General features: G+C 37.0%; 1 protein-coding gene across 1 annotated transcript; it reads right to left on the bottom strand.

Annotated features, from left to right (window-relative positions):
• Positions 1-3,802: 3,802 nt before the first annotated feature.
• LOC125159785 (ankyrin repeat domain-containing protein 26-like) lies at positions 3,803-13,855 on the bottom strand. The gene is made up of 4 exons (XM_047848408.1): positions 13,421-13,855; positions 11,946-12,174; positions 5,284-5,329; positions 3,803-3,978 (listed from the first exon to the last, which is right to left on the bottom strand). Exons 1-4 carry the CDS (start codon positions 13,576-13,578, stop codon positions 3,959-3,961), a joined length of 453 nt encoding a protein of 150 aa, XP_047704364.1. The 5' UTR covers positions 13,579-13,855; the 3' UTR covers positions 3,803-3,958.
• Between the last annotated feature and the right edge of the window lie 5,987 nt (positions 13,856-19,842).

The raw sequence follows: 19,842 nt of genomic DNA, 5'->3' as shown, positions 1-19,842 counted from the left end.
CTATTTTTTATTTCTTTTATCTCTGCAGAAAAGGATTCTAATCTATTTTCGACCCCAGCTAATATTCTTATTATTGTGATTTTAAATTCTGGTTCAGACATCTTGCTTGTATCTGTGTTGGTGAAATCCCTGGCTGTCATTTCTTCATGCTGTTTCTTTTGGGGTAAATTCCTGCTGAATTCTGTGGTTCAGGTTGTGCAGATTGTTCTGTTAGTCCTCCAATCAGTGTTCTAGGTGTGTAGGATGGTTTTGTGTTGGCCTGGCTGTATTTCATGGATGGGAGACACACACAAAACTTCCATGCTGTTCTGCCATCTTGGCCCCTCCCCCCATTCACAAATATTTTAAAACCTTATCTCAGGGTACCTGAGTAGCTTAGTCGGTTAAGCATCCAACTTAAGCTCAGGTCATGATCTCACAGTATGTGAGTTTAAGCCCCACGTGGGGTTCGCATTGGGCTCACCACTGTCAGGGCAGAGCTTGCTTCAGATCCTGTCTCCCTCTCTCTCTGCCGCTCCCCTGCTGGCTTGCTTGGTCTCTCTCAAAAATAAACAGTTAAAAAAATTATCTCAATAGATGTGAAATAAACATCTTTTCACATTCAATATTCATTCATGACAGAACTTAGAAAACTAGTATTATAAGGGAACTTCCTTAATATACTTGTAGCAGAAAGACCCTAAGTGACCCCATAATATCTGCCCTTTAGTGTTGTCACCTTTTCTTTATAATTCTTTTCTCTTAAGATCTGTGACTTGACTCTAGCTATTACAATATGGCAAATATAAAGGAATGTTGCAGACATAATTCAGTTAATTCAGAGTCAATCAAAAGAGGATTATGCTAGGCAAACCTGATCTAATCACGTGAACACCCTTCACATGAAGGAGGACTGAGCCTTCTCTGAAGTGACATTCTCCTTGCTGGCCTCCTAAACTAAGCGGCCATATTGAGGAAGTCTACGTGGCCAAGAACAAGGAACAGCCTTGCTCTAGGCTGAATATTTGTGTCCCCACTCACCCAAATTCATGTGTTAACTCTTAATGTTCAACGTGATAGTATTTAGAAGAGGGGGATTTGGGAAATGATGAAGTCACGAAGGTGGAGCCGTCATGAATGTGATTAATGCCCTTATAAAGGAGGGCTGTGAGAGCTCCCTTGGCCCTGCGCCAAGCAGGAAGACCAGCATCCACGAACCAGGAAGCAGGCCGTTGCTGTACACTGCATCTGCCAGTGCCTTCATTTTGGACTTCCCAGCCTCCAGAACTGTGAAAAATAAAACTTTTTTTTTTCATAAGCCTATGGTATTTTGTTAGAGCAGCCCAAAAGGACTAAGACAAGTGTCTGGGAACGCTTAGGACCTAAGCCTCCAACTAGCCGACAGCTAGCAAAGAGCTGTGGAAATGAGTCCAGTCATGCAGTCACAAGGAAATTCTCTTAAAAATAAACTCAATGGGCTTGGAAGGAGATTCTTCCCCGTTGAAGCACCCAAATGGGGAAGCGCATTCTAGTGGACACCTTGGCTACAGCCTTGTGAGACCCTGAACAAAGGACCCAGCTAAGCCATTGCTTAGCTTCTGGCCCATAAAAATGTGAGATAAATGCGTGTGGCTTTAAGGCACTGTGTTGATGGTGATCTGTTGTAAACGGCAAGAGCAAACTAAGAGACTAATAAAAGACATACACTTTTAAAAAACCCACTATCTACATAGTTATAGAAAACTACTGTTACATGTTGCAATTTCAAGAAGACATGAACACTCACTATCCTCACATTTACTCAACGTCATTCTTGTAGTAGGAAAGAAAAAAAAAAGAAAGCTCTAGGAATTGGAAACAAAAATGCCACTATTTATAGATTTATGTCGCTGCATGTACCAAATGCAAGGAATCTGCAGATAAAACACTTGAGTAAGAAACAATATATTGTGGGGAATAAGCTTAGACAATTAAAAGACTAGTTGTTTGGAAAAATCGGTATAATAAATGTCTTTCCTTACAAACTGTTGGCCGATTCGATGCAATTCCAATGAGAAACGGCTTTGGAGAGCTTGCCAAGTTGATTATAAAAGACCTGTGGAGCCCTTCCTTCCTTTCTTCTTTCTCATCCCCAACATTTTAGTTCCCAGTCCTAGAAACAGAGGCATGGAGTTGGAGTCCAGAGTGAGGTGTTGAAGCTTAGACAGAATGGGGAAGGCATTAGTGTGGGACAGTCACCCTGCACAGTGTTCGAGCTCAAGTGAGAGCATCCCTGAAAGGTGAATGGTATAGAATAATGAAGTATCACAGACTGAACAAGGTAGGGAGGCATCTGCACAGGGGAAGAATAGCCCAGCGTGGGTTTTCAGAACCTGCAGGGGGGCAAATCATCTGCAGAAGAGGTGGACTGGCACAGGGTATCTGAGAAAGGAGATATTTACATGTCTCAAAGTACTTCCCCATAAAATACTAAATAATTGGAAAGTGGAAACCTGGAAGATGGTACCTCCAGTGGCCAACATTAACATCACCAGTATGGGGACAAATCAAAATTGTAGGTCACCTGATAGGATGCAAAGTGTAGGTTGTAGTGATACTCTTGCTAAAAATGTATGATCTGAATTTTACCATAAGGAAACCTAAGAAAAATCCACGTTGAAAGACATTCCACATTACTGGAATTTAGTCCTCAAAAGATTAAAAATCATGAAAGTCAAGGAAAGACAAAGGAACTGTTCTAGAGTGAAAGAGACTAAGACATATGACTGAATTCAATACATGGCTCTGAGCAGGACCTTCCTTGGTATAACGTATACTATAGATAAGTGACCAAACTTAAAAAGAATTATGAGGAATAAATGATAGAATTATACTGAACCCTTGAACAAAACAGTTTCAATGGGTGCGCTGACTACACACAGATTTTTTTTTTTTTTCAGTACTGGAAATGTATTTTCTTTTATAATTTTTGTCATGGTATTTTTCTCTGTAGCTTACTTTATTTTAAGAATAGAGTATGATATATACACAAAAGATTATTGGTAATAGTAGTGGTTAAGTCTTTGGGGGTCAAAAGTTGTTCATGGCTTATTGACTGTGGAGGGCGGGGTCAGAGCCCTTAACCCCATTGTTTAAGAGTCGAGTGTATAAGAGTTAATGTTCTTATTGTGAAGGTTGTATGGTAGTTATGTGGAATGTACTGACTTGTAGGATTTAAATGCTACAGGAATCAGGCATCCCATTAGCAATTTACTTGCAAATGGCTCTGGGTGGGGGGGGGGAGTTCTTTTTTTTCTCTCTCTAATTTTTCTTCTCTCTTTGTTTCTAAAAAGCAAATCAAAATAAATAAATAGAAAAGGTGAAAAGCCTTAGGCAAATCTTATTTCTCCATGTGGAAAGAGCTAGGAGTCAGTGTTAACAATTAAAATTGTAGATAGGTTTTATGGCACTATAAAAAAATGTAATATGTACAAACATTGGCAATAGCCATAGCAGGAATACATCAAAATAATGTCTAAATCTTTAGGCCCACATATAGTCATAAAAATTGGAAAATACAAAAAGCCATCCATGAACAGTACTGAAGTATTAATGACAACTTGGTTGTTTGGGTGCTGTTCAAACTGCTGGTAGTGGAGCAGTCTGATGTATGTAAAACCCTCTAGTGCTGGTTTCCACGTACAAAATGTGCTTAAAAGTTAATGAGATGCCAAGAAACATAGTTTAAAATATTATAAAGATTTTCATTACACACATATGATACAGAAACATTTTCCTTTAATCAAGACTTTGCCGTATAGTGTGTTCAATTGGGAAACAATGAAAATGTTTGGTAAGCATCCAGTAAATTTTTTCTATTTATTTTTCAAATCATATAATTTTTGTTCAAAATCTGTACATATTCTCGTGACACTTTCCATACTGGATCTTGATTTAGAATTGAATCATCAGTAGATACTAAAGGCGTTCTACAGGATCCTCATTCAAATTCGGTAGCACCTGAAAAGGAAAAGAAAGAATTATCTTCTTTCTCCAAAATAATTTTCACTACAAGTGATTAAAAAAAAGAAGAAAAGAAAAGAAAAGAAAAGAAAGAAAAAAAAAGAAAGTTGGGGCCTTTATGAGTGTTAAGAAAAATGAAAAATACCTACGTACAACTGCAATATGAAACCCAAGGTTAGTATTAAATATATTTTGCTCAGGGTTGCACACTGAACTAATTGCTATTGTGGATAAATGTCAGAGTTTCTGGTTTCTTCATTACAAGGTGAAATTACAAGATGAGGACACAGTCCACCCTGAACAATCATAAACTATAAACGGAAAAATCAAACAGGCATTTCCAAACAGAGCCAATTATACAGATGTAAGTGACAGGTATAAAACACAGCAATACTGTGTCCTGAAGGACAAGGAAAAAGTATGCTAGGTTGAGGGAAGAAGCACATACAAAGAGCTAGAAGTGAGGAAGAACACTTGTGCAATTATGAGTAGTTTAGTTTGACAAGGTGCTAGAGCAAAGCAGCAGAGTAGGGCAAAGAGTGAGAGACAAGGCTGAATCATCTGGCAAGAAGCAAACTGATTTGCGTGTTTTCATTCCATGCTAAGGAATTTGAAGTTTTACCCAAGGGCAAAAGCAATGACAAAATCAATGAGTGAAGATTGAAACCCGTTACCTGTCAATGGCAGCTATATGACCTCTAATTATTTAACCAAGCATTACTAAGATGACTTTGGCTTTTTGGGTCTTCTATCACTAGCAGAAACAACAATTTGATAAAGCACACCTTTTCTGAGACTTGTGCAGGTTGACAGTTCCATAGAGATGGCACCAGTGAAGGAAGATTGTCGCCAGAAATAATAACAGATATATAGACTTAGGGAGATTGAAAAAACTTCTTTAACGTTTATTTATTTTTGAGAGAGAGACAAACCACAAGCAGGCAGGGGCACAGAGAGAGGGAGACACAGAATCTGAAGCAGGCTCCAGGCTCCGAGCTTTCAGCACAGAGCCCTCTGTGGGGCCTGAACCCACCTGAGCTGAAATCAGTCGCCCAACCGACTGAGCCACCCGCTTGCCCCTAGACTTGTGGGAGATTTTAAAAGAGCTATGACACATGAGGACTAAATGAGGAAGAAGTGTGTTCTTCATTATACTCATGCTTTTACATTTTTTATTAGATATGTACAAAAAAATGTGAATGTAGTATCTATTATCCAAACAATGGAAAGGGATGCCATTTACTATTTATAGTTTATTTCAGAAATCAATGGTATCTAACTTCATACATTTTGGCAACATACCTTCTTCTAGTGCTCTGGTTATTCTTTCCTCCAACTCCCGCTGCATCTGAAATAAGCCAAAAATTATTTAGAATGTGTAAGGTAAACATAAGACATGGTAGGAATTATATATAGCTTAGGACATGTGGTCTTGAAATAATACTTGTAGAGATTAAACCAAAGTTAGGGTTTGCTTAAACAGAAAACCTATCACATGAATAAAATAAATTCCTACCTATTTTATTTATTTTTAGATAACAGAGAACAGATACATATATACATGCACAACACACACACACACACACACACACGTGTATATATATACATTTATACGTGTGTGTATACGTGTATATATGTGTATATTATATATATAATATGTGTATTATATTAATATATATAATATGTGTATATTATATATATAATGCTATTTAAGTGAATCTGATAAAAAGCACAATTAATATTGATCTATTGAATGTGTATAATCTCTGAAAGGTGATGTTTGATCTTTGTGGTACAAAAAAGTTTAAACAAGAATCATATTGCATACTGAATTATTACTTGGAAATGATTAGAAAAACTGCCATTTATGAAAGTTTAATCAGTTTTTTACCTTAATGAATTGTTCCTTAAAATGGGCTTTCCATTTTTTTCACTTTTAGAAAAACAAAATTTGAAGGAATACTTTTGGTATTAATTTTTCAGGACTGACTCTTAAACACATATAAAATGAAGAAAGTGGGACTGTCTTACTGTCATGTGGAAATTCTACTGGCAAAAGATTGATTGAGTAAAAATATTTTGCTATCTGTGTTAGGACTAAAACACTTATTTCTTTTCATATGCACACAAAGATTTCAGAAAATCTCTGAAGAAAGGAAAAATAGAGGGTTACAACAGTTTTCAAACTTAGCTTCTGATTTATAACTTTCTCCATTAGAGATAAGGAAAACAATATACAATTTTCAATTGTAACTTTGTTTCCTTTCTCCAAATTAGGACCAAGTTTTGAAACACTTGACTTATTAAAGTTATGGTTATCCACTTACTTATGAAATGTGTACGAATATTTCCAACTACAGGTGACCCTTGAATAACACAGGGGTGGGGTACAGTCAAAAACCTGTATATAATTTTTCATCCCCCCAAAACTTAATTACTAATAGCCTACTGTTGACCGGAAGCCTTACTGGTAAAATAAACAGTCGATTCATACATGTTTTGTACAGTAGAATAAGCTAGGGCAAAAAATGACATTGAGAAAAACGGAAGGAAGAGGAAATACACTTAGAGTACTGTAGAGTATCCAAAAATAATCCATGTGTAAGTAAAGTAGACCCACACAGTTCAAAACCATGTTGGTCAAAGGTCAACTGTATATTACAACTGTTCCTGTCTAGAATGTACTTATTTAGATCTTTCTTAGACAAGGTAGCCTCTCCCTGAATGCCCCAAACAGGCTCCAAAATAGTGTACAGGACATAATCAACACTGTGGTGATAAGGATTCCAATGTCTTTACAAATTTAGGTGTGAGGACAAATGTTTTGGCTGACATGTTTCCCAATATTTTCAGAGACTGTTTTCCCTAATACCTTTTTTTTAATTGAAGTATAGTTGACATACAATGTTACACTAGTTTTTCAGTATACAAATTCAGATTGGACAATTGTATACACTATGCTATGCTTGCTACCGTACGTGTAATTACCCTCTGTCACCATACAACATTAATACAATATTATTGACGATATTCCATATGCTGTATTCTTCATTCCTGTGACTTATTTACTTTATAACTGGAATTTGTACCTCTTACTCCCCTTCATCTATTTTGCCCATACCTCTCTACCCACTGCCCCTCTAGCAACCACCAATTTGTGCTCTGTAGTTATGATTCTGTTTGTGCACTTGTTTTGTTTTTTTTTATATTCCACATGTAAGTGAAATCAGATGGTATTTATTTGTCTTTCTGCGATTTATTTCACCTCGCATAATACCCTCTACGTCTATCAATGTTGTCACAAATGGCAAGATCTCATTCTTTTTGATAGCTGAGCTATATTTCATTGTATACATATTACACATTGTCTTTATCCATTCATCTCTCCATGGACACTTAGGTTGCTTCCCTATTTTGGTTGTCACAAACAATGTTTCCATAAACATAGGGATGCATATAGCTTTTCAAATTAGTGTTTTCATTTTCTTTGGGTAAATACACAGCAGTGGAATTAATGAATATCTATTTTTAAGTTTTTGAGGAACCATAACACTTTTTTGACAATAGCATTATATTCAGGCCTTATAAAATGAATGGGACAACATGACTATACCAGACTTATAAAACTAATTACTCAATGCCAGATGATGGGGGAAGGCTGTATTCAAACGATTTTATGTTACCATTAATAAATACAATATAAGATATAAACCACGTTTTTTATATGACATGACTTAAGGAGCTACCAAGGTAATGTTGCATCTTTTCCCCAAAAGCTCTTTTCCTAAATATTTACCTCTGTGACCTTTATGTTTATATCTAGGTAAAAACTGTGTTTAGATGGTGAAAATAGCTTTTAAATCCATGAATAAGAACACATGTGTACTTTTATGTATTCCTTTCCATTGATCAGAAATATAAGAGGGTGAGAAAATTATACACAGAAAAACTATATATCAGCAAATTTTAATTCAAAGAACATTTTTAAAGGATTTTTAATTAGAAGGATTTTCTCATTAACTGTTAGCATTCAAATATGGCCCATAGAAATCTAGGGTTCGGTTGGGGACACTGCAGGATTGAGGGACAAGGAAGTCACAGCCATAGTCTCCATCTCTCCTTTAGTTAGACAGCTCTACTTCTCTCTGTTTTACACAATACAGTTTAATGCAAAAAAAAAAAACTACGTTCTATGCTTTGAAAAGTATTATTTTGAAGGTATAAAAGTCACTAATTTAGTCAAAATCCCGAATTTGCCTAATAGACAAAACGGGCTCAGAGAGAGTGTACTTTGCCTGAGGTCATGAAACCAACTAGATGCAGACCAGGAATACACTTGTGGTCTTACCAAGCCTAGAGTTCTATGCCAGTTACTTCCTCATAGTCAGGAAAAATACGTGTATTTTAAGTATAACTCAGAGAAAATGAATACATAAAACTTTGTCATATGGCTCAGTAATGCTTAGGTATGAGGCACACAATAGTAGCTCTCTAACTAAATTACAAATTTTAAAGTCATGAATGAAAATGAAGGAACAGAAATTATGTTAACTCCGTTTAGTAGCAGTCAATTTTTAAGCACAACTTTTTTATTTTTATTTTTTTAAATTTTTAACGTTTATTTATTTTTGAGACAGAGAGAGACAGAGCATGAACGGGGGAGGGTCAGAGAGAGGGAGACACAGAATCTGAAACAAGCTCCAGGCTCTGAGCTGTCAGCACAGAACCCGATGCGGGGCTGGAACTCACGGACTGCGAGATCATGACCTGAGCCGAAGTTGGCCGCTTAACCAACTGAGCCACCCAGGCACCGCAAGCACAATTTTTTTAAACCACAGGACAGACAACTTGAGAGAGAAAATCTTTAGGTGAAACAAGTAAGCTGAAACTGAGGAAATTCTTCCTGAAAGCATTATTTATTCCTTCCAAAGAAAATTTGTTTTATCAAAATCAATCAACAAATGAGTGAACCCATGGTGTGGTTATTTATAGCAAAATTTAAAACCCAACACAGATTTCTCTTTCACTTCTAGAATGCTTCTGCCTAACCTCTCATCATTTGTTGGTATGTACAAAAGACACAATTCACTTTATTTATAATTTAAATCCAGTTGGAAATTATAGGTGAACCTTCACTTCTCACATGTGGACTTATCTCTGACTCCCTCCCAATGGGAAGGGAGACTTACCTAACGGGTGAATTTGGGAGAAGGAGCTAAGCAGTGCTTACGTGTTTCTGAATCTCCTCTTTGAAAAGATGTGCCTGCCCACAGTAACATGAATTTGGGTCTGCTCTCAGCTCTGTGGTAAGCACCCGGCCCCCGGGGTGGGGGTCAAGCATTTGTTTTCTCAATTTACAACTGTGTGGGGAAGTGCCCAATTTGGGAGGAAGCCCAATGTGGCTAACATAACCTAAATCATATCCTCCAATTTGTTAGTGTGTATTAGTAATAAAGCTACTAAGTTTCTCTCCATCTCCTTGTCTCCTGTGTTCTGAATTTAGAAAGAGAAGAGCAGGGTTACTTGCCGCCTACCCAGTGTCACTTGTCACAGCTCCACCAAGAAAAATGACTATACAACACTTACAGAAACATTCTCTTCTTCCTTGACTTCATAATTAATGTACATTGTTCAAAAGCATCGCTCACTCGAAAGAGAGAAAAAGTTTAAAGGAACCATTTTAGGAACAAACATAGAAAGTCAGACAAACTGAGGACACAGAGGAGTACATTCCAAATGAAAGAACATGACAAAACCTAAGAAAAAAAGCTAAGTGAAACAGAGATAAGTAATGTACCTCATAAAGAGTTCAAGGTAACGGTCATAAAGATGCTCAGTGAACTCGGGAGAAGAATGAATGGATCCAGTGATAACATCAACAAAGAGATGGAAAATATAAAAAAGAACCAATCAGAGCTGAAGGATACAATAACAGAAATGACAAATACACTAGAGGGAATCAACAGCAGATAAGAAGATGCAGAAGAACAGATCAACAATTTGCAAGACAGGGTAGTAGAAATCATTCAAGCCAAAAAACAAAAAGAAAAAAGAATTTTAAAAATGAGGCTAGGTTAAGGGACCTGTGGGACAACATTCAGTGTAATAATACTTGCATTCAAGGGGTTCCAGAAAAAGAAAAGACAAAGGGGCAAAGAACTCATTTGAAGAAATAAAAGCTTCATTTTAAAAATTCAAATATTTGCTTGATTTAGCTATTTATAAAACGCTCTACAATCACTCATCAAGATATTTTATAAAAATAGAAACAAAGGTGGTATAAGTCAAAAAAAAGGAAAAAGAAAAAGAGTGCCATAAATAAGAAAGCAATTAAAGATGTATTCTCGTGTAAGAAAATAGCAAAACTTTTAACTTAAAGGAGAAATTAACCTTTTTAGTGTTACAAGTTGATTTAATTCATAAAAAGGACTTACCATGGATTCTTTTTTTTTTAGAGTAGCCTCCATGCTTAGTGTAGAGCCCAATGAGGACTTGAACTCATGACCCTGAGATCAAAACCTGAGCTGAGATCAAGAGTTAGATGATGAACTGACTGAGCCACCCAGGCACCCCCCTGGATTCTTTTAAATAGTAAACATTCATATGTCGTTAAGTGTTCAGAGGACGATCATTCACTGACATACAGGGGTGCAAAAACTGGATTATAGCAAAACTTTCAAATGTTTATGAACCACTGCCAACTGAAAATAAGTCCAAGCATCTAAGTGTTCCTGTGGTTACCAGGCAATAACATTTACTTTCTAAAATCAAATTTAAATGAAAGCTTTCAAGAAATTTAACATGGGTAAGTTTACTTATATTTACAGAATACAGTTAATGCTAGGTGTCTCTTGTGGCACACCTGGGTGGCTCAGTTGTTTTTAGTGTCCAAATCTTGATTTTGACTCAGGTCATGATCTCATGGTTTTGAGACTGAGCCCCACATTTGGCTCTGTGCTGAGCATGCAACCTGCTTGGGATTCCTTTTCTCCCTCTCCTTTTGCCCCTCCCCTGCATGCACTCACTCATTCTCTCGCTAAAATAAAATAAAAATAAGTATCTCTCAGAAATGAGAGATCCATAATTTGGCTATTGTTGAGAGTGCTGCTATGAACATTGGGGTACAAGTGCCCCTATGCATCAGTACTCCTGTATCCCTTGGATAAATTCTTAGCAGTGCTATTGCTGGGTCATAGGGTAGAGCCTAAATGTCCATCAACTGATGAATGGATAAAGAAATTGTGGTTTATATACACAATGGAGTACTACGTGGCAATGAGAAAAAATGAAATATGGCCTTTTGTAGCAATGTGGATAGAACTGGAGAGTGTGATGCTAAGTGAAATAAGCCATACAGAGAAAGACAGATACCATATGGTTTCACTCTTATGTGGATCCTGAGAAACTTAACAGGAACCCATGGGGGAGGGGAAGGAAAAAAAATAGGTTAGAGTGGGAGACAGACAAGCATAAGAGACTGTTAAAAACTGAGAACAAACTGAGGGTTGATGGGGGGTGGGAGGGAGGAAAGGGTGGGTGATGGGTATTGAGGAGGGCACCTTTTGGGATGAGTACTGGGTGTTGTATGGAAACCAATTTGACAATAAATTTCATATATAAAAAAAAATGAGAGATCAAGGGACTAATATATATATTCTATATATTCTATATATTAATATATTAATAATATATAATTAATATTAATATTATATTAAATATTATATATTATATATTATATTATAATATATTATATTTTATTATATTAATATTATATATATAATATTATATATTATATAATATTATATATATATGTATAATTTACCTCAGTTATTTCTTAGCACATATAATGCTGACTTTTACTTCTTATGTGTTAGTTCCTTAAACAACTCAGAATTTCACCAAATTAAAAGCAACAACTATATCCGATATCTGAAACCCAAACTAAAACAGATAATATACCTAACCTCCCACAAGGAAGTCTCCCTGTCGTCATATGATGGCAGTGGGTTTAAGGTAGGAATCACTAAGTTTCCTCTTGGAGTAAGGTTTCCATTGAGCACTAAATTATTTTCAAAATCTCCACAATTAGGTGGTTCCAGGCCTGGACTCATAGTAAGGGTCCTGAGTAAAGTTTGGTGCTGCTGTCTCTCCACAAGAAGTTTTGTATTGCTCTCTGACAGTCTCTCATTAGTCCTGTGAAGAGTAAAAAACACAAATACATTTACTTTTTCCCTAAATCATTCCTAAATGACATACATTTTTTTAAGTGTCCATAATAGTAAATAGCATTTGCCATTGAACAGTGTTTTAACACTGAACACGTGACAGAGCACACCTACTATCTAAAATTATACTTTTAAAATTGTTCTAAAGAAATACTTATGTTTCCAGGGGGATTCCTAACTAACAATTCAAATTAGGGAAGGGACAGAAGTGGCTATCAGTGAGGTACATGGGTTAACAAATAATACTTGCTGTCTTCTGGAATGGCTGTACTGACAGGATCCTTCAAGATGCCATTATATATACATACTTATATTTAGTAAACCTGTTTACAGATGTAAAACTAAACCATCCCTCAAAGACATTTTCAAGCGTTTGCTTTCACCACTCTTGTACATTTCACTTATTATCTCAAAGAAACTGAGCATTTGACACTGAGGAATCATTGAGACCAACAATCTCTAGGGGAGATAGCAGATGACAGACGTGTGATCAGAAAGAACTAAAACAGCTACAGAGGCAATTAGCTCATAACAGTTACCAAGGCACTGGAGGCAGAATCTGCCCTTTCTGTCTTCAGTCTTCCACATGCCTCCCTCCCACCATGGTGCTCTTTTAGCCACTTTGGGAATTATACTACCCTTCAGCCCTGTGTGAGTCTTTCTGTATTTCACCTGGATGCCTTTATGTAAAGTAGAAAAAAGCATAAAGGATAGTTTTTCTCAAGGCCCACTCTAGTAATCATACCAAAGGTCACAATCAAGAGAATAAATGTACCAAGCTGCCAGGATGAGTAGTAGTAGTACTTGATCTTTTCGGTTAAAGATGTAATCTTCCAAAAAGGAACTCACCGACATTTCTATTTAGGGTAATTCTGACAAGCAATTTTATAATAATACGCTTCTAAATGAGAAAGCTTTGAACAATGGACTTAAAGACTAGCAGATCTGATCAATGGAAAATATACGGGGGGGGGGGTGCGGGGGTGGGGTGGGGGGAAGAGGTCCTGTAAAACCGAAAAAAAAGAAGAGGGATGCAAACTGTCCTGGACTAACATTTCAAAGGTAAGTTCACTTAGAAACCTCATTTTCCAAAATAACACGATCTAGTTGGCTTTCACTTCCTACTCATCTCATGATCTTGGCTCCACAGAAATTATGCTTTAGAGGCAAATTAATGAGCTAAATTTCTTGTCTATGATTCTGTTTTGACTTACCTGTTCAGCATATTTCTCAAGGACTTTATAAGTTTTAATTCTTCTAGGTAGAGTTGCCTGTAGGTTTCCAACTCTGTTTTAGTAGAATCTTGAGAAGTCTTCATTGTAGAGACCTGAGATTCCAGATCTTTAATTCTAAGTTCCATTTGATTTCTCATTGAAGCATGGTCATTTTCTCTTAACTGGTCCAAGTTTTGTCGAGCTGCTGCTTGTGCCTAATGAAAAAAAAATTAACACGATAGTTTCAAAATAGGTATAATCTGAATAATTAATTATACCTGTTTCCTTTAGTTCTGAGTCAATGTTTCAGAGAGAAATTTTAAATGAAAAAAAGCTCAAGTGTACAATATCTATCATCAATGTCAACTGAATTAAACATGATTTATAAAATTAAAGTTCAAACATTCCTGTATTAGTATTCACGCAATCTGATAATTCAAATAATAGAATCAATGAGAAAATTTTAAAGGTCAACAATAAACTTAAGCATAATCCAAGTACAGTGCAATTTTGAAATCATAATTTTTCTTTTCCTCTTCATAGTGAGACTAGTTGTTTAAATCATCATTTTTTCTTATCCTCTCGATTTAGTAGGAATAATGATGAAAACTGAAATCTTTAAAGGGAGGAACAAATGCCTCCAGAAATCTACAAATTACCATAAAGCAAGTAGAGGAAACCCCTACAATACATCTATCCAAAATGTAATTTGCAGTAAAATGAATTAAAGCACATTACAGATCAATCAATTAACCTGTTAAAACAGGTTGACTTCATGTAACTTTTCTACTATCTCCAGTCGTGCTCTTTCTTCAATCTCCCGTTTATACTTTCCATGTGACTGTGTTCTACCATATTCATTTCCATAAATTGTTTCAATTTTACTACTTCTTGCTGTAACTTGTTGTTGCTCTCTAGTTTTACACGTTCTTCTTCGAAAGCTTTCATTGATAATAACTCTTGAAGAACTTGATTTTTTGCATCCAGGTGTAGACATTTTGAAGATGTAGTTTCCAGTTCTGTTGTAAGGACATCAGCCTGCATGAATAAAACACTATAGTTTGGAAGGGAGTGAAAAGAGTCTAACTCAAAACTACTATGAAATTCTTTTTTTTTTTTTTTTTCAGATTTTAAGTAATCTCTACACCCAGTGTGAGGCTTGAACTCACAATCTCAAGATCAAGAGTAACTGAGCCAGCCAGGCACTCAAATTTTTAAATAAACTGATTTGCAATAAAATGTTACCTGTCTTAGAATGTGGAACCTTGGGGCGCCTGGGTGGCGCAGTCGGTTAAGCGTCCGACTTCAGCCAGGTCACGATCTCGCGGCCCGTGAGTTCGAGCCCCGCGTCAGGCTCTGGGTTGATGGCTCGGAGCCTGGAGCCTGTTTCCCATTCTGTGTCTCCCTCTCTCTGCCCCTCCCCCGTTCATGCTCTGTCTCTCTCTGTCCCAAAAAATAAATAAACGTTGGAAAAAAAAATTAAAAAAATAAAAAAAAGAATGTGGAACCTTAAACAACTCAGAAAATCAAGAGCCAAGTTATAGTCATCAGGTGTTACTGAAATAGATCTTTGCTATCTTTCTCTTTATTACACAACATTTGCACTTGATTCTATACTTTTATTTTTCTATGATTTTTTCATATCTTTCTTTCATAAAGTAAGTCCCATCTTAGGAGAAAGTCTCTTAGCCCTTCCCCCATCTTAACACTCCATAATTTTTAAAGAAGTTTTAGCAATATCATATTGACTTATGTATGCCCAAGTCAAAAAATATGTCCCAACATAAGACTCTGGAAATAAGACTCTAATTCATGAATCTATAAGTAATGATTCTAATGCCATGGCCTGTTTCTGAACTGCAAATGTTTTATGCTAATTTGAAGTGCATTCCCAGGAGACATAATTCTCCAGGATGTGTTAAGAAATCACATCTCCCAGTATAAAACTTTAATTGGATGATCCACATACTTTTTTGAGGCTAAAAAAAAATTAATTCAATACTGTTATCTTGTAATCCGTTGTTACTTTCTAGAAAATAAGAGATCATATTAAACAAAAACAACAACAACAAAACTGGATGGAGTTTCAGTGATGCTGAGTTGGGAACAACTTCCATCCATTATATATGATTGGTAAGACAAGGTGAGTGGATGTGGTGGTTTTATAAATTCGTTGAAACTTCTGTGAAAATCCCTCCCCTTAAATATATGCTGGCTTCAGTAACTGGTTTCTAGTGAACAGAATATGCAGAACTGCTGTGATTTTTAAGGCCAGCTTAGAAAATGTGATACAGCTCCCATCTGACTTTCTTTCTCTAGGGAAGCTCACCCTTAGAACGCAGCCACCACGTGGTGAGGAATCCCAGGCTACCTAGTGAGTCTTCATGTAGATACTCCAGCTGAGACTAGCCAACGTCCTAGCCAAAGGCCAGCCTCAACAGCCAAACACGTGCATGAACAAGCCTTTAGATGATTCTAGTCTCCAGCTTCCAGTTATGCCAGCTGATGCCAAATGAAAAAGAAATGAGTTGCCCTACTCTGCTGTGCCTAAACTAAAATTGGTGAACAGAGAAATGCTGTTTTTAACTACTAGGTTTTGAGGTGGCTTATTATGCAGCAGTAAATTACTACCACAGATACTGATACTAAAAATGGTGTGCTGCTATTAAAAAATCCCCTAAAACTAAACTTCCTTTGAACCAGGAGGTAGGTGGAACCTGGAAAGATGTAGAAAAGCGTAAGAATGAGACCCAAAAAGGGCCTCCACAAGACTCTTAGTGGAAACCTGATGGCCTGTGAAGTGGCTGACAGCAAGGGTTTCTATGCAAGTGAAGACAATGACACTGGAGGAAAGGGAAGTCATGCTACAAAATACCTGAAAGTAAAACGGATAGGAAAGAGAAACTAAAGAAAGACTATGCAACTGAAAGGAACCAGGACTTACTGGGTTCAAGTATCTGTTTCTCATTTACAGCCTCTCTACATGTTAAACTGTCAAATAATGTTAAAATAAGGAAATGGCTTTTGGGTTCAGAGAAACTCCAGGGTGCTACCAGGAAAACAGAAAGATTTAAGGTATGCCTCCAATTTCTTTAAGGATCTTAAGAGTATAAGTTTTTGGTGTGCCTGGATGGCTCAGTCGGTTAAGCGTCCGACTTCAGCTCAGGTCATGATCTCACGGTCCGTGGGTTTGAGCCCCGCGTCAGGCTCTGTGCTGACATCTCAGAGCTTGGAGCCCATTTCGGATTCTGTGTCTCCCTCTCTCTCTCTGCCCTTCACCTGTTCATGCTCTGTCTCTCTCTGTCTCAAAAATAAATAAACGTTAAAAAAAAAACAGAAAAAAAAGAGTATAAGATTTTTTTAAAGTAGGTTCCACACCCGACATGAGGCTTAAACTCAGCACCCAGAGATCAAGTGTCACATGCTCTACCAACTGAGCCAGCCAGGAGCCCCAAGAGTAGACGAATTTTAAAGGCATTGTCCTATAAGAGCTTCACAGGAAACCTGAAGCGAAAAGTTTATCTCAAAAGGACTTGGGAGGGTCGCTTTGCTAAAACACGGCATGAAATCCAGTAATATTCACAGAAAACTAAAAGAGGTAAGAGATTTATAGTAGCAAACATACTATTTGCTACCTTGGACTAAAAGAGACCAAATAGTGCAAAATGAAAAGAGGCCTTTGGGTCTTACAAGTCCCACAGGGAGGAAGCAGGATGAAAAAACAGCTGCAAATACAGGTCATTCCTTATGAAAAGGAAGGAACCAAGAGCTCAAAGAGTAAAGAAAGGGAAGAGACATGGAGAAAGTATTCCCGTGGTTAGGACTAAGTCCTAACTTAAGAACTGACAGCATGCATCGGGCTATATTTCAAAACTCTTATGGACTAAGGTGCTTCCCATCTTCTTTTTCTGAATGGGTGAGTCTTCAGCAGTTGACTAGAATGTTGCATTTGTGAGTGGTAAATAACTGTCTCTTTTGTTCTCAAGTCCTCATATTGAGAACACTTCCACTCAAGGGGCTATACTTGAGATACCATAACCCAGGCAGCTTATCCCCACTGCACCTGATTAAGATGGTAAGATCTTGGACTCAAGCCCTGAACCTGATGCCATGATAACTGAGACTTGCAGGAGGTATTGGAGGGGGAGGGGAGTGAATGTATTTTTCAGGTGGGAGGAACACAAACATTTGTGGCCAGTGGATAAATTATACTACTTTTTAAAGGTGTCCATAGGTTTTAAATATTAATTCCATTTAAAAAAGGCCATGGAACAACCTTAGTGGCGTGCTCCTAATGAACAGAATATGTGACTATGATCCTGTGTGTATTCCAAGTCTAGGTGACAAAAGGCGATACAGATTCTGCCTTGCTCTGTATCTCAGGCTGCTTACTTGGAATCTAGCTCCCCATCTAGTGAGGAAGCCTAGGCCACAAAGAGGGTCTAGGTGTGTCAGTTTAAGTGTTTCTGCTGCGTCCTGAACTGAAGTCCCAGGAAACAGCCAGCATCAACCACCAGACATTAGTGAACAAATCTTCAAGTGGATCCAGCCCCAAACCTTTCAGTTGCCCCACCTGAAGCTGAGCGGGGCAGAGACTAGCTGTCCTGGCCACACTTTTCCTAACAGATTCGTGAACAAAAGAAATCTAACCTTTGGGGAGTGTGTTAAGAAAAAAACAAAAATGATAAATTGAAATGTGGATTAAAAAAAAAGAGATAAGATACATAAACTTGTATAGGAGAAATTGGTCTCCATTAAAGTAGGATGTAATAAATGTTAAGATTAATTTATTAACAACCAATGGTGCTAATGAGAAGAAGCAGATAACTAGAAGCAAGATCTAAGAAGTTTTTCTCTCAGTTTTTCCCCAGCTAGGATCATATTAACTGCTCATTTTCCATATATGGCCTTTATTATGTTGAGGTATGGTTCCTCTAAGCCTACTTTGTTGAAGTTTATATCATGAATGGATGTTATAGTTTGTCAAATTCTTTTTCTGCATCTATTGCAATGATATGACTTTATGTTTTTTTGAAAATTAATAGGAGGTATCACATTCATTGATTTGCAAATATTGAACCACCCCTGCAAACCAGGGATAAATCCCATTTGGTTATAGTGAATGATTTTTTTTAATGTGGATTTGTTTTTGAGAAAGAGCACAAGCAGGGGAGGGACAGAGAGAGAGGGAAACACAGAATCTGAAATAGGCTCCAGGGTCCAAGCTGTCAACAGAGCCTGACACTGGGCTCAAACCGACGGACCATGAGATTGTAACCTGAGCTGAAGTTGGATGCTTACCTGACTAAGCCACCCAGCTGCCCTTGCCCCCCGTGAATGATTTTTTAATGTATTGTTGGATTAAGTTTGCTTATTTTGTTGAAGATTTTTGCATGTTCATCAGAGATGCTGGCCTGTAATTCTCTTTGTGGAATCTTTATCTGGTTTTGGTATCAGGGTAAAGCTGGCATAGAATGAATTTGGAAGTTTCCCTTTCTTTCATGTTTTTCTGGAACAATTTGAAAAGGATAGGTTAAACTTTCTTTTTTCTTTTCTTTTCTTTTTTTTTTTTTGTATTACCTGTTCTTTCCATGTTAAAATTTACATCTGAAGTCATCCAGTCCTAGACTTGTGTTTGTTGAGAGTTTTTGATTCCTGATTCGGTTTCCTTGCTGGTTATTGATTTTTTTCAAGTTTTCTCTTTATTCTTGTTTTAGTTTGGTAAGTTATATATTTCTAGGAATTTATTCATTTCTTCTCAGTTGTCCAACTTGTTGGCATACATTTTTTCACAATATTCTCTCATAAATGTTTGTATTTCTGTGGTGTTCTTATTTCTACTCTCACATTTGTGGTTTTATTTATTTTGGTCTTTTCTATTTTCTCGTTGATTATTCTGGCTAACACCTTATCAGTTTTATTAATTTTTACAAATAACCAGCTCTAGGTTTCGTTGATCTGTTCCAGTATTATCTGTTTTTTGTTTGTCTATCATTCATTTCTGCTTTAATCTCTTTTTTTTTTAATTTTATTTTGAGAGAGACCACACATGAGTGAGGGATGGGCAGAAAGAGAGAGAGAGAGAGAGAGAGAGAGAGAGAGAGAGAGAGAGAATCCCAGACAGGCTCCATGCTGCCATCAGAGAGCCTAACATGGGGCTCAATCTCAAAACTCTGACATGACCTGAGCCAAAATTGAGAGTCAGACACAACCAGTTAACCCACCCAAGGGCCTCCTGCTCTGATCATTATTATTTGCTTTCTTCTGCTGGCTTCAGGCTTCATTTGTTGTTCTTTTTCTAGCTCCTTTAGGTGTAAGGTTAGGTTGTTTGAAATTTTTCTTGCTCCTTGAAGTAGGCTTATATTGCTATGTACTTCCCTCTTAGGACCACTTTTACATCATCTCAAAGGTTTCAGACCATT

Source organism: Prionailurus viverrinus, unplaced genomic scaffold (assembly GCF_022837055.1).
Source record: "Prionailurus viverrinus isolate Anna unplaced genomic scaffold, UM_Priviv_1.0 scaffold_61, whole genome shotgun sequence".
NCBI lineage: Eukaryota > Metazoa > Chordata > Mammalia > Carnivora > Felidae > Prionailurus > Prionailurus viverrinus.
The sequence above is the reverse complement of the archived record's forward strand: the minus strand, read 5'-3'. Positions and strand labels throughout refer to the sequence as shown.

Excerpts from the sequence above, each read along its gene's own strand:
- LOC125159785 (XM_047848408.1), bottom strand. The coding sequence starts at position 13,578 with ATGAGAAATCAAATGGAACTTAGAATTAAAGATCTGGAATCTCAGGTC. Across the intron at positions 5,330-11,945 it reads GGGAGACTTCCTTGTGGGAG|ATGCAGCGGGAGTTGGAGGA; the intron begins GTTAGGTATATT and ends GGCTTATTTCAG. Across the intron at positions 3,979-5,283 it reads AACCAGAGCACTAGAAGAAG|GTGCTACCGAATTTGAATGA; the intron begins GTATGTTGCCAA and ends TTTCCTTTTCAG.